Here is a 13230-nt window from a genome sequence, read left to right as displayed (position 1 = left end):
TTATTTGTATTATTTCCGCAGCTTAGTTGCCGATGAGGCATCTGCTCTGACTGTGTGTTTGCGAGGCTGTGTGCGCCGCTATCGCCTCTCTCTATCAGTCGGGTTAGCTCTTAACAAAGAGCCGCGGCTGGCTTATGGGGCCTTTATCAGCGCTAATCCGCACCACTAATGCCATCTCAGGCCAGATTACCAGCTTCAGATTGGTAATGACAGAGCCGTGAACTCTTTCAGAAGTCATAACCGGAAAATCTGGATGCGAGCAGGGCCAAAAAAAGGGGGTGGGTGTCGAGAGAGAGAGAAGGGGGAAGAGGACAGGAGAGAGGGCGATGGAATCGGGTGGCAGTCAATTTTAATCTGGAGTCAAAAGAGAGGGAGAGAGGGCGGGGGGGACAGACAGATATTCTTGCACTCATGAATGTGTGTGTGAGTCTCGCTTAAACTGACAGCGATGCCAACCATCCAGACGAGTGAATGTGACCCAGATAGAACAGGAGGGGTGGGGGGGTTTCTCTCACTACACACTCGCAAGTTTCATCTCTCCCTGAGCACCAAATCTCTACAGACAGGCCCAATACCTTTATGACCACAAAAACACTCCGGCAGGGAGGTCAGAGGGAACTGCAGTGTTTCATGACAGACAAATGTGTGATCGTGGTAGAAGTTACAGGCGCTGACAGCCCTTCAGTTTGGTTTGGGATGGGTAGATGGATGGACAGACGGATGGCTGAAGTAACAGAGAAAGAGGAACATGCCTTTGGGTTGGTAGGTGTCAAAAAAGAAAGAGAGGTGACCTGTGAGGGGAGTCGCAAAGACAGAGAAACTGGAATCTGGACGCATATGGGGACATAGTGGAAGGTGAAGCTACTGAAAATGAACTCAGTTGAATCATCTTTCTACCTGCAGATATGACCCAGATATTCTAAAAGCCTTAGTGAGCATAAACACTGCTATAGCTTAACATCAATTAGATCTTATGCTGCTTTGCACTTATCTATATGCTTTTCATCGATATTAAGGTCTAAAAGAAGTATCACCACTTGTTCCATACGTATTTAATAGATTTTTTTTTTTTTTTTTATGTGAAAACTACCCTGTAAACTAGATGTCGAAGTAGTTGGTCAAGGTAATTCTAAATACTTAGTATAATTTCAAGTAGTTTAATCTATAAAAATGGATCATATTTTATAAAGTGACCTCATATTTCGTATGTAAAATCTAAATCTGTAAAGTAACAAGTGACTAAAACTGTCCCATAAATGTGGTTAATTAATATTTCTGCCTAAGATGTAGTTAAGCATAAGTACAAACAAGAATAAAATGGAAATACTTGGAAAAAGTACCTTAAAATTGTACTTAAGTACAGCACTAGAATGAATGTGCTTGCCAGTAGTTATGTTCTACCGCCACCAAGAATATCAAACTTGTTATTTCAAAGTGTCAATTTTAAGTTTTTACCTTTTTCTTTAACATAAAACAACTGCCAACATTTTTTTTTTTAGAAAGTGTCAGTTTCCACTACATCCACCCTTTCAGGTGGTTTCATGTATAAAAAAATGCATCTTCTTTTAAAGTAACCACATATTTTGTATGTAAAATCTGAAACTGTAAAGTAACAAGTGACTAAAGCTGTCAGTTAAGTGTGGCAAAGTTAATATTTCCCTCTGAAATGTAGTTGAGCAGAAGTATAAACTAGAGTAAAATGGAGAAACTCAAGTAAAGTGCCTTCCAATTGCACTAAAGTACAGCACTAGAGTAAATGTGCTTGCCAGTAGTTACGTTCTACCACTGCCAAGAATGTAAAACTTGTTATTTCTCAGTGCTTATTCTAATTTTTTAGTTCTTTTCTTTAACATAAAACACAAACGTCAGTGTTTAAAAAAAGGTGTAAATTTCTTCTCCATCCACACATTTAGGTGGTTTTATCTTCAAAAATCAATCACTTTTTAGAAAATAAGCATATATTTTGTATGTAAAATCTAAATCTGTAAATTAACAATTGACTAAAGCTGTCACATAAATGTGGTAAAGTACAGAGTACAATATTTCCCTGTCAAATTCATAAGCAGAAGTATAAACAAGAGTAAAATGGAGATACTCAGGTAGAGTACCTTAAAACTGTAGTAATGTACAGCAGTGAATGTGCTTACCGGTAGTTATGTTCTACCACTGCCAAAAAATACAAAACCTGTAATTTCATCGTGTCAGTGTTTTTACATTTTTCTTTTACATAAAAGACAACTGTTTAAAAAAAGTGTCAGTTTCCACTACACACACTGTCAGGTGGTTTAATCTATAAAAATGGATCATATTTTTTACAGTAACCATATATTTTGTATGTAAACTCTAAATCTGTAAAGTACCTAAAGCTGTCAGATAAATGTGGTATACAGATAAAAGTAAATATTTTCTGCTGAAATATAGTTGAGCGGAAGTACAAACCACAGAAAAAGAGTAAAGTACATTACAATTGCACTGAAGTACAGCACTACAGTAAATGTGCTTACCAGTAGTTACGTTCTACTACTGCCAATCATTTAAACCTTTCATTTCAAAGTGGCACTTTTTAGTTTTCACCCTTCTCTTTAACATAAAACTGTGAGCGTTAAAAAATGCATTCGTTTCCACTACATCCGCTGCATGTGTGTCTGTTCCTGTCTGAATTTAAATAACCTGAACACACATTCATATTACCAGCCGCCCACACACCCCCACAAACACACACACACACACACACACACACACACACACACACACACACACTCCCACATCAAAACGACCGCCTCTAGACTCTTTTCCAATTTGTCTGCCCCGTCTATCCCCTCTGAACTTGTAACAGGAATCCTAATACGACTATGAACCGCAATAACGAACATGCTGGTGACCGGCTAAACTCGCTGGCAACAGATGGGACCACAACATAACCAGGATCTGCGATACAAAACACGCTGGTCTCCACGCACAAATAATTCAGCGGGGATCACACACAAACTTTAAACACTGTAATCCATTTTTCTGAACAAAAAACATCTGGGACCGCAAATCCACTAATCTGATATTAAATCCCCGATTTGTTGAAAAACAGTGAGATTAGCCAAGAAGTCAGAAAAAAAGACTAACTGCCTATTGCATAGGAGGAGGAGGTGGGATTGTGTTTGAGTGTGTGTGTGTGTGTGTGTGTGAGCCTTTGTGTGCGCTGGAGTGTGTGTGTGAGTGTGTGTGCTGTCATTGTGTCATTAATGCTGGGTGTTTGCGCTGTCCTGGCTCATGTAAGAGGCTTGTCTAATCTCATTGGTGATACCTCCTGTCTGTCATGCGCTCCTCTCTTTATTATTCCCCCGCTTCATCGCTCAGGAAAAAAAAAAAGAAAAAAAGTGCTAATCCTCATCTTTCTTTCTCTCTCTCTCTCTCTCTCTCTCTCTCTCTCTCCTTCCTTCCTTCCTTCCACTCACTGCTATGTCTCTCTGTCTCTTTCAGTCACTAATAAACACATAACAATGAAGCAGCCCCGAGGCAAATAGCGACTCGGAAGAAAAACACAAACACACTAATTATAGCCTGTTACATATGTGTAATATTTGAACTATCAGTGTTGCGTGAAAAATGGATTAAGAGTACAAAATAGTGATTCATTTATGTCATATTTCATGTATGTGTGCATATGGTCGGGTATGATTATGGTACTGGCTCTGCAACAATGGCAGCACTAGAGAAAAACGCTGTTCTTGTACTCTGTTTGCCTTAAAGATGCACATTGTTATGATCAAAACAATTTGATTATTCTTACATATACAAGTGTATACTGTGGGAGCACTTACACAGTATGCATACAGCATAATAAGTATGCACATATTTTTCTTTGGACATGTTGTGTATGAGTATGCGTGCCTTCAGAGGAAAATTAGGGTTTAATACAACTTTGATCTCACAGAGTTGGCCATCATTTGTATAAGCAACAATAATGCTGTATTCACCAAATTAATTGCTGAGATCAGGGAAAAATGCAACATCACCTCAAAATAAATGAACACTGTGGTAATGAGAAGTAAAATTAACGTTTTTTAAAGCCCACACAGCTACGTTGATGTACTTCTGTCATTTTTTCTCATTGATGTGGCCAAGTAGCAAGTTGGCTTTGTAGAAAGATGATGTCGCCATTCTTAGTTCTGTCTGAAATTCTGTCCCTCTCCACCTAGGAGAAACAGCCATTAATAAGCACATTGTCAGACCTATTTGAATTTTGAATTGCTAAATAAATAGAAGATGAGTAATGATTCAGACGTCTCAAAGTAGGCTGGCATTTTTTTTGGGAATCCAGTGGGTCACAGGATTTCTGTGGGATTCCATTGGGGTGGGAGGCAATTTCACCATTCATCACGTGACTGGGACAGGACAGGAAAAAAGTCAACTGGAGTGGGCAGGATCGGAATCATAATAGAAATATTGAGCCAGCTATGTGAAGTTTGTCACCTGTTATTGGTTCATTCCCAATCAGGAAATGTATGCCTTTAAGTAAGCGCACATGTCATGTTATGTTAAGCACATGAAGTAAAATGGATCATTTGTAAGGTTAATATTGGCACTGAGTGCTAGTTATTTGTCACAGAATCGGAATAAGGTTTACGACCAACTAGGTTTTCACTCATAAGGAATTTGCCTTGGTGTTTAGTGTGGACAACAAACATATCAATAGCAAATAAAATTAAAGGCAAGGTACTGCGATGGTCAAGAGCATTATAATAGAATAGAAAAATCAAAATAAAAAATATGAAAAATATGAAATGAAAATACAACCTAACAAAAAAAAAAAGTTACGAGCTATTTTAGCATTATGCCAGACCATTTAGATTATTGAATTTGCTTAGTTTTGTTAAATAAATATGCAGTTCTAATATGATCCATTGCTAGTTTTAGAATCATTAGGAAACTTAAAACTAAACATGGGAGCGAGATGGGATGGGAGTCATTCTTCTGGGATATGGGATGGCATAAGAATATTTTGTTTACTGCCATGGGATTGGGACAGGACAGCAATTAACTTGAGTACGATGTTATGCACCTGATGGTCAAAACTACAAAAAGACCAAAGTCGAAACAACCTCAGATTATTGTTTAACTTCTCCTGTGCTGTGTGTGTGATGGATTCTTAAGCCAACTTACCTATTGAGCTGACTCTGGTCGGTGGTCCTCCGATGCTGGAGGGGGCGACGCTGTGCTTCATGGAGCCGGCAGGGCCCAGCTTGGCGCCAGCAGCAGCAGCAGGGACCTGTGGGGAAGTTGGGGGGGAGTTGGGTGACTTGCTCTCGGATGCCTTAGGCTTGGCCGACAGGTTCAGTGGCTGTGCACCCTCACTGTCCTGCAAAAACCAAAACAGCACAGTTTCGCCTGCTGTGACCACCGTAGGAATTTGGAAGCGGGAGGCAGGGGGGAAGCCCCTCCCCTTTCCTCACCGAGACAACTCCTCGCAATTGAGGCTTCAACACGTACTAATGAATTGGGAGCCCATGCACAGCAGTGGGACAGATGACAAGGTGCATGCCACTGCCTGTATCCAAACAGCTCATCAAAAGCACAAAAATAAAAGAAAAAAAAAAGCTGCACAGACAATATTGATATATTCTGGTGCAAACCACTGACATTCACATGCAAAATAACTGACGTCCTATCACAACGAAGTTGAGACGTTTCATGCACATGCATGTGCATACTCCACATGCGGGCTGCGGTAAACATGCACGGTAATGCTGCTCCTTGGCATGCTTCAAACAAGGCCAACGGTAAGAGCAACAATCACACACACCTTCAAATCATTCTTCAAACTACAGTGGACGCTTGTCTGTCTTTCACAAAGGAGAAAACCTCACTGAGACTGTCTTTACAGCTGCGAGAGTCTGAAGACACGGTGACGTCTCAATGTATCAAACAGTGAACAGAACAGAGGACTGTCTGCCACTTCAATGTGCACTTGCTCCATTAGAAACAAGGGACCGTCATGGCTGTGAACATGGCAGTGTGTGGAGGGAACAGCAAAGCAGCACTCTGCATCAAAGACACTCTCTCTCTCACACACACACACAGCCCCAGCAACCAATCAATAACTTTATAAGTAGCTGTTCTTAAGGTCCATGTTGTTGATACCAACAGTATCCATATATTAAAGTATCATGATGCCAAACAGGACTTCATATCTCTATATCATTAAATTCAGTCATCCATCTAAATCAAAGGATGTCTGCACACAGCAATAACCTCCATACAAGTAACAGCCCTCTAAATGAATCGGCATGTGGACCACCGCACGATGCCGGGGGCTGTTATCACGTTAATTGTCATGGCAACACCACCCCTGCCGATGACCTAATCCAATCAAGGGGGAGCCTCGGAGGGTCACATGACAGGAAGGAAGGAATTAGATCGCCGAGGGGCCAGATGTACACAGACCACTCTGTGTAATTAAAACTCCACAATTAAAAGGCAGACACAACATGGGGCAAGGGACGGCTTAATGGGCCTGCCAGAAAAGATGCACAACAATGGTGTCTGTGGAGTTCAGGCATACAGTTTGTTTGTGTTATTACAATAATATATTAGTGGCTCCTAAGTGTGCATTTTGTAAAAACTGAATTAAGGGAACTTTTAGCATAACAGGTGTGGTCCTATTGTAGCTACGTTTAAACCAGAGAACAGAACAGAGACAATTTTTTCTTTATTTTCTGGTCATTAGTCTAATTGCTGCTTAGGCAGAGTAGAATCCAGCATACAGTGGGATCCAAAAAGGGAGCAAGTACTGTATGCGTGTGTGTGTGTGTGTGTGTGTGTGTGTGTGTGTGTGTGTGTGTGTGTGGTATACCCACTCATTAAGGCCGACTTTCCCTGATTCCCACTCCTTGAGTCGTACTAAGCCTTATGAGCCCCTCACAACTCAATTAAGCCCTTCCAATTAAGCCCCTCCATGAGTGCATGCCTATGCGTGTGTGCGATCACCACTTTGTGTGTGTGTGTGTGTGTGCGTGCGCGATGAGGCCTAACCGGATTGTCCTTCATTAGGGGGGTCTTTCTAAATAGACCGAGGACCCCCAAAGATGCCTTCAGTGAGACAATGGGCCGGAGAAGAAGAGGAGAGAAAGGAGGAGAGAAAAACTGAGCGGGATCTTCTCAATCCTGACCCATATTATGGTGGGCTTTGGCTGGGAACACGTTTGAATATTTATTACAAATAGATAATGCCTCCGCCTCTTGTACAGTGGATAGGGGGGGGGAGTTTCCTCTCCGCGCCAAGCCAAATCCTATGGTGGGAAGGTGGCCAACCTGCATTATGCCAGTGTGGAGGAATTAGTTTAGACAGTGGAGCTGAGAGGCTTGGACCGACTTGTTTATGTGTGTGTGTCTGTGTGAGACATTGTTCAACAAGCTCTAAATCTCATGACAGTGTGTGTGTGCGTGTGTGTGTGCGTGTGTGTGAGGCCTCTAAAGCCTCTGAAAGCCTTGGAATCTTGAATTAATACAATTGCTTTTGTGTCTCTCTTGGCTGATGAAACAGTCTCCAGCTTTGAGACCGAAAACATGCAGAGTGACAACGAGAGCCAGAGGGACAGAGAGGAAGCAGGAGGGGAGAGATTGTGTGTGTGTGTGTGTGTGTGTGTGTGTGGGCTGTATTTCACTTCTGTGGATGCAGACATGTGAAAGCGACATCAGGGTTCTGCGTCTTATCACTGGAGCTGATGGTTCAATTAACAGGACAAGTGTGTGTGCCACTACCGTTTATCCTGGGCAGGTTTCAGTGTGTGTCTGTGTCTGCGCACTACGATGTCCATGTCAAGACCTTTACATGCTCCTCTCTCCCTTCATCTCCCTTGTCTTTCCTCCTCTCTCTGTTTCCTCCTCTCTTCCATTTCCTTCCAGCTATAAGTGACTGTTTGGATATTAATTATATTGTCATATCTAATTCCCTCAGACAGCAGGCGACACAGAAGAGGCAGATATGACACTGTTTTATACACTACAGTATGTGGCGCCGATTTAAACACTAAGTCCTCAAGTACTTCACTTTTTTTTTTTACTAATTTGTTCTTTGGGAAGCAGGCACGCAGACGTGACTTTACCTTGACAGTCTAGACTGATTGTTTTATTTCCCCTAATGAGGTCAGGCTTGTTGGCTTTTGTAGATTCTCACATTTTGTAAGACTGAAATTACTTGAGTACAAGTAGTAATATTACTAGGACTGTACCCAGTGGAGTCAGAATTGGCATTTCAATACAAAACTTTCACGTGATATAGTCAACAAGCTACCTATGCTTACAATGTGTCAATGTGACACTAGATATCAAACAAAGCCGGACACTGTATCATATTTAGTATCTGTGAGCTGTAAACTCACCACTTCTAAACAGAAGGCAGAAAAAAATGTGATTTCAGAGCCTTGACTTCAGGCAGCTGCCTCCGTGTCCGCAGCTCCATGTGCCGAAGAGCAATGTGAAAGTGAAGAGTGCTCACTCTGCGGTAAATCCAGGGGACCGGAATGTCCTAAGAAGTACACTACTCACTAACTGGTAAAAAAACTAAACCAGAACAACAATGAAAATGACTGCTTGAGTTGAAGCAATCTCCGTCAAGTGTAAAGTAGTAGTATATGGCAACATAAAAATGGAAATTCTGAAGAAAAGTACATCATAATTGTTTTTAAGTGCAGTACTTGAGTAAATGTACTTAGTTACTTTTGAACGCTGCGTGTGTATGTGCTGCATGTCAGCGAATGGGCTACATATGGTGCATAATTTGAATCGCACTATTGTATGTGTCTGTATGCATGCCTGCCTACATCTTAAGGTCCACTCTTGCATATAAGAGAGCTGCATGTATGCTGCAGTGATTTGTGCATGGGTATGTGTGTGTGTATGTGTGTGTGAAGGGGCTGGTTGGCATGGTGTCTTCTTCAACACCTGTGTGTGTGTGTCTGTGTTTGTGCATGAGGGTGTGTGTCCGTGTCTCACCCGAGGGTAAAGCACTTAAGCGGTGTGCGCCTGAGTCCAAACAGCTGTGAGCAGAGGCAGGCAGCGCGTCTCTAAATGACTAGAGACCTGAGATAGAGCCCACAGGGGGAGCACACCTCTGAAATATACATGTCACTCACACAGAGACAGAGAGAGGGAAAGGAGAGAGTATTAGGAAGAATGAGTGAGGTGCTGCAGTGGTCAGCCTGAATGAGAGAAATCCAGTAAGAAAAAGGAGGCTGAGAGATAGAAGCAGAAAGAAAGAAATAAGAAGAAAGAAAGAAAAGTATGTAGAAAATGGCACGAAGCACGTATCTAAAGTTTGTCTCTCGATGCTCACAAACAGTGCCAGTGCACGGGGGAGGAACACCAAAACAGCACTGCGGTCAATTGGCCAGTTTGGCTCCATGGGGCCTGTCGGGTGCCATGTGGGTCCACTCCCCAGTCTGCCACTCCTGCTGGACTTGGGAGGCCATTACGGCTCCCCACTCCCCCTCCACCACAGGCCGCAGCACTTGCCTGTCAGCCCAACTCCATATATATGGTAATAAGACGAGTGTGTCGGTGGGGCAGGATGTGTGTGTGTGTGTGCGTGCACGCGTTTGTGTGTGTGATGGAGGTGTAGGAAGGGGTTGATGGACAAGGAGGCAGGGGTGTGAGCTCCGGGGTCAACCGTAAGCTTTAATCTGTGCCATGAGCTAGTCCTGAATGTGAGACTGTGTGTGTGTGTGTGTGTGTGTGTGTTTGTGGACGGGCATGGGTCAAGAACAAAGTGCACAAAAAAAAAAGGGTGATGAAGAAGAATGGAGAAGTTGCAAGTAGCAGGGAAAAGATGTGGAAGTGGAAATAAGGAAAGGAAAAGAGGAGGGGAGGGGAGGAAATGAGAGGATATAGAAGGAGATGAGAGGGAAGGAAAGGAAAGAGAAGTTGGGAAACTTTGATTTATGTGATGTTGTGGTGTTACTCTATGGGATTTTTACGGTGTTGTCCTACTCTAAGTCTGATCCCGTGTGTGTGTCAATGTCTGTGTTGATTTGTGACTGACCACGATATTTGTCGGGGGTCCTGAGGGTGGACAGAGAATGGCAGGGGGTATCAGGGTTCTGTGTGTGTGTATGGGTGGGTGGGGGAGGTGGTCAGGGTCCCAACGGCTGACCAGATATTCATAGAATTCCACTTGGATGGACACAAGGCTTCCCCTCGCCCCTATTGCGCAGCCAGCCGAGAAAACGACACAAACACCAATACATCCTCAATCCACCGCAACCGTGTACCAGCTGGAGTTTTGTGATAAAGTTGTGCTGTTTGATTTGCAGAGGTGACTGTGAGTTTTGTCAAGGGACCAACTTGTACCAAGGTGTGCATCAGTATGAGGAGCTGACCGTTGCTCGGGACACTTGTTTGATTGAAAAATAAAATAAAATAAAAAAAGATTCAGGATGCAACCTTCAAACAAGCTTGGACACATATTTTCAGCTCATGCACTGCAGTGAAACACAATCTCGCCCAGGCGGACATTCACTCTCTCAGTCTCTGCTGTAACACTAGAAAGGCCAAAGTGTAAACAGTTTAACTGCAAAAGTCATTTCTGGCTATAATTGAGTCCAAAGAAATCATATTTCTTTTGAAAAAGTTAAAGAATTTGCTGGCGCACAGAGAATATTTTAATTTTCTTTCAATAAAAGTCCACTTGTTTGAGCAATTTTTTCAGAAATGAGTGTCTCTTTATCTTTAAGTGCGAAAGAATCAGTCAGTGGGCGAGAATAAAGAAAGAAATATGTAACTTCCTTTTAGAAAACACTTTTTAAAAGTTGGTTTGCACAGAAAACAGGCTCTGGTTTGAGTTTAATTTATTTACGAAGGGACGGTGCAAATTAATAAATACTTATTTTTAAGGAAATAAGACTTTCAATACTCAATTACTAATGAAATGACTTGATAAGATGATGTTCTTTTGCAGTTTAATGGCTAATTTGAATTTGTCTGAATCAAAATCATATTATTTTCTATCTATGTTCTTGTTTCTATCCACAAAAAGTGGTTATCATTGTCCCAGTGTGCCAACTCTCACATGTCCAAATACTCTGGCGTTTCTAGCATTGAACGAACCCCACACTCACTGAGGTCTTACCTTGGTCTTGTTTGGTAGCGGGGAGCTGCGGCCCTTGTCGCTCTGTGAGTGTGTGTTGGTGGGTGGGGAGTGTGTGCCCAGGTTGGCTTGTGGTGGCAGACTGCCTCCGTGCTGCTTGGCCCCCGGGGAAACCTGCATGGCCGCCAGCTGAGCTGCGTACAACTGCTGCGAGGTCAGAGAGACAGGTAGAGAGACAGACAGGGAGACAGACAAGGAGGGAGGGGGGACAAGAAGAAAAGAAGAAGGAGAGGGAAGGAGGGGGGAAAAAGGAGAAGAAAGGGGGCGACATGAATAAATGAATACTCGAGAGCGCACAAACAAAAAAGAAGACGCTGGCTAAAAAGCTCTGGAAGAAGAGGCCATTAGTGGCCCGGCCTCTGTTTGTGTGACAGAGAGGGACATCTTCACTGTCAACCCCCTCCCTCACCCCATGGGAGAAGCGCTAACAGCCTCTCTGACAGGCCAGAGATGGCCATGTCCCCTCCAGGTGCATCGTGGAAGAAAGGGAAAACATTCCCGGCTATCGAGGTCACGCCGGAGAGCCCGGCTCTCGCTCAAGGTGAAAAAAAAGTGATGATGGAGAAGGAAGAGAGAGAGAGAGAGAGAGAGAGAGAGAGAGATAGGGAGATTTGTGGAGCTACATGCCAGATGGGACATGCCAGAAGTGTCTTGTGCCCCTGCGATGTTTTTAGTGTACCGACAATAAGACGCACACAGGAACGCTATAAAATAGTTTCAAATAAAGACGAATTGATTCAATAACTGCTGTGGGAAACAAAAAAAAACAGGTTTCCCTTATTCTTATTTATGTATTTAATTAATTTCCAATTAAATAAAAGCATTATGGCTTGAGCTGCTATGGTGTGAACATACTCGGGAATATTTATGCAATACCATTGTATCACACAAAACAGTCTCTGGCCGGTATTTCCACAGCAACAGACACAGCATAATATTCACAATTTGGAAGGAGCTTCAATGTTCATAAACACTTCTTTCTGTCTCTATCTTCCTCCTCAAAAATCATCCTGCAAGAGCTCAATTACTTTCATGTCGGCTAATACAAATCTCCAAGACGATGTTTTGTTTTCTCAGAATTGTTATTCCCGCTTCTGAAGAGCAACAGAACGGTTGTTTAGCGAGAAGTAACTGATGTGTTGTTTTTCTTTTTTCTTTTTTTTGAATAGTTATAATTGTTATCATTTATTTCTGGTGGAAGATTTTTCTGGAAGAGGACCATCCTTTTTTTTTTTTTTTTTTTTTTTAGTTTAACTTCCGTCCTTCTGTTGGTGCTTGGCTGCCGGCCACCGGCGTCAAACAAAGGCTGGTTTATGCAAATGGACAAGGAAGCGATGCTGTCACTGTCTCTCTCTCTCTCTTGCTCTGTGTGTCTGTTTGTACCTCTCTCTATCTCTCTTGACAGCCACATTAGCTCCTACTCTCCTCTGCTATCTTAAATAAAGACATTTATCTCTTTTTATACAAACAAGAAAAAAAAAAGAGAGACAGTCAAAACTGGCAGCACACACGCTGCACACAAAGAAGTACTTTTTGGAAGAAACTCATATTTGAATTTGAAATAATCTCCGCCTGACTGTCACTCACATGTGGCAACAATATTAACTGTCCAAAGCTGCAACAGAGAGAAAGCGGAAGCAGCATGTTTGCAGCTACAATTCTTTGGCTTTTCTGCTGCTTTTATTTAATTTACAAACTTTTTATTTCACTCTTAGATAAGATACCTGCCATTCCAAAAAGACTATATTCTGAATTTAAATCTAGATAGGATGCTAGGTGACATCAACCCTGAGAAACACTTTCCCAGACTCAGTGCTTTACATTAAAGACTGGGGTTATGGCCATCCATATGTGTGTCTCTCAGCTGTCTTGCACCTTAAAGATTTGCCATAAGTGCTGTAATCTTCTCAAACGATAGATTTAAAAAGGACTGAACATTTATCTCCACTAAATATCAGACATTGGTGGTGACGTTTCTGAAAGCCAACCCATGCCCACAGTGTCAGCATCTGCTGCTGTTGTGGACACCGAGGGGAACACTGATAATTGAGGTACATCCAGTCGACAGGGTGTGCCGCTGCTGCTGCTGATGT

General features: G+C 42.5%; 1 protein-coding gene across 14 annotated transcripts in view; it reads right to left on the bottom strand.

Moving 5' to 3' along the window:
- sox5 (SRY-box transcription factor 5) overlaps positions 1–13230 on the bottom strand; it is a 311103-nt gene that overhangs the window by 11299 nt on the left and 286574 nt on the right. For 12 of the 14 annotated variants that reach the window (XM_049566743.1, XM_049566742.1, XM_049566744.1 and 9 more), the window contains 2 exons: positions 11120–11284; positions 5158–5353 (listed from right to left, as the gene is read on the bottom strand). In XM_049566743.1, the coding sequence (XP_049422700.1) occupies positions 5158–5353; positions 11120–11284 (361 nt within the window). The remainder of the gene's footprint in view (positions 1–5157; positions 5354–11119; positions 11285–13230) is intronic. The other 2 variants (XM_049566748.1, XM_049566749.1) reach the window with 1 other exon arrangement.

Source organism: Epinephelus fuscoguttatus, linkage group LG22, assembly GCF_011397635.1.
Source record: "Epinephelus fuscoguttatus linkage group LG22, E.fuscoguttatus.final_Chr_v1".
Lineage (NCBI taxonomy): Eukaryota > Metazoa > Chordata > Actinopteri > Perciformes > Serranidae > Epinephelus > Epinephelus fuscoguttatus.
The sequence above is the reverse complement of the archived record's forward strand: the minus strand, read 5'-3'. Positions and strand labels throughout refer to the sequence as shown.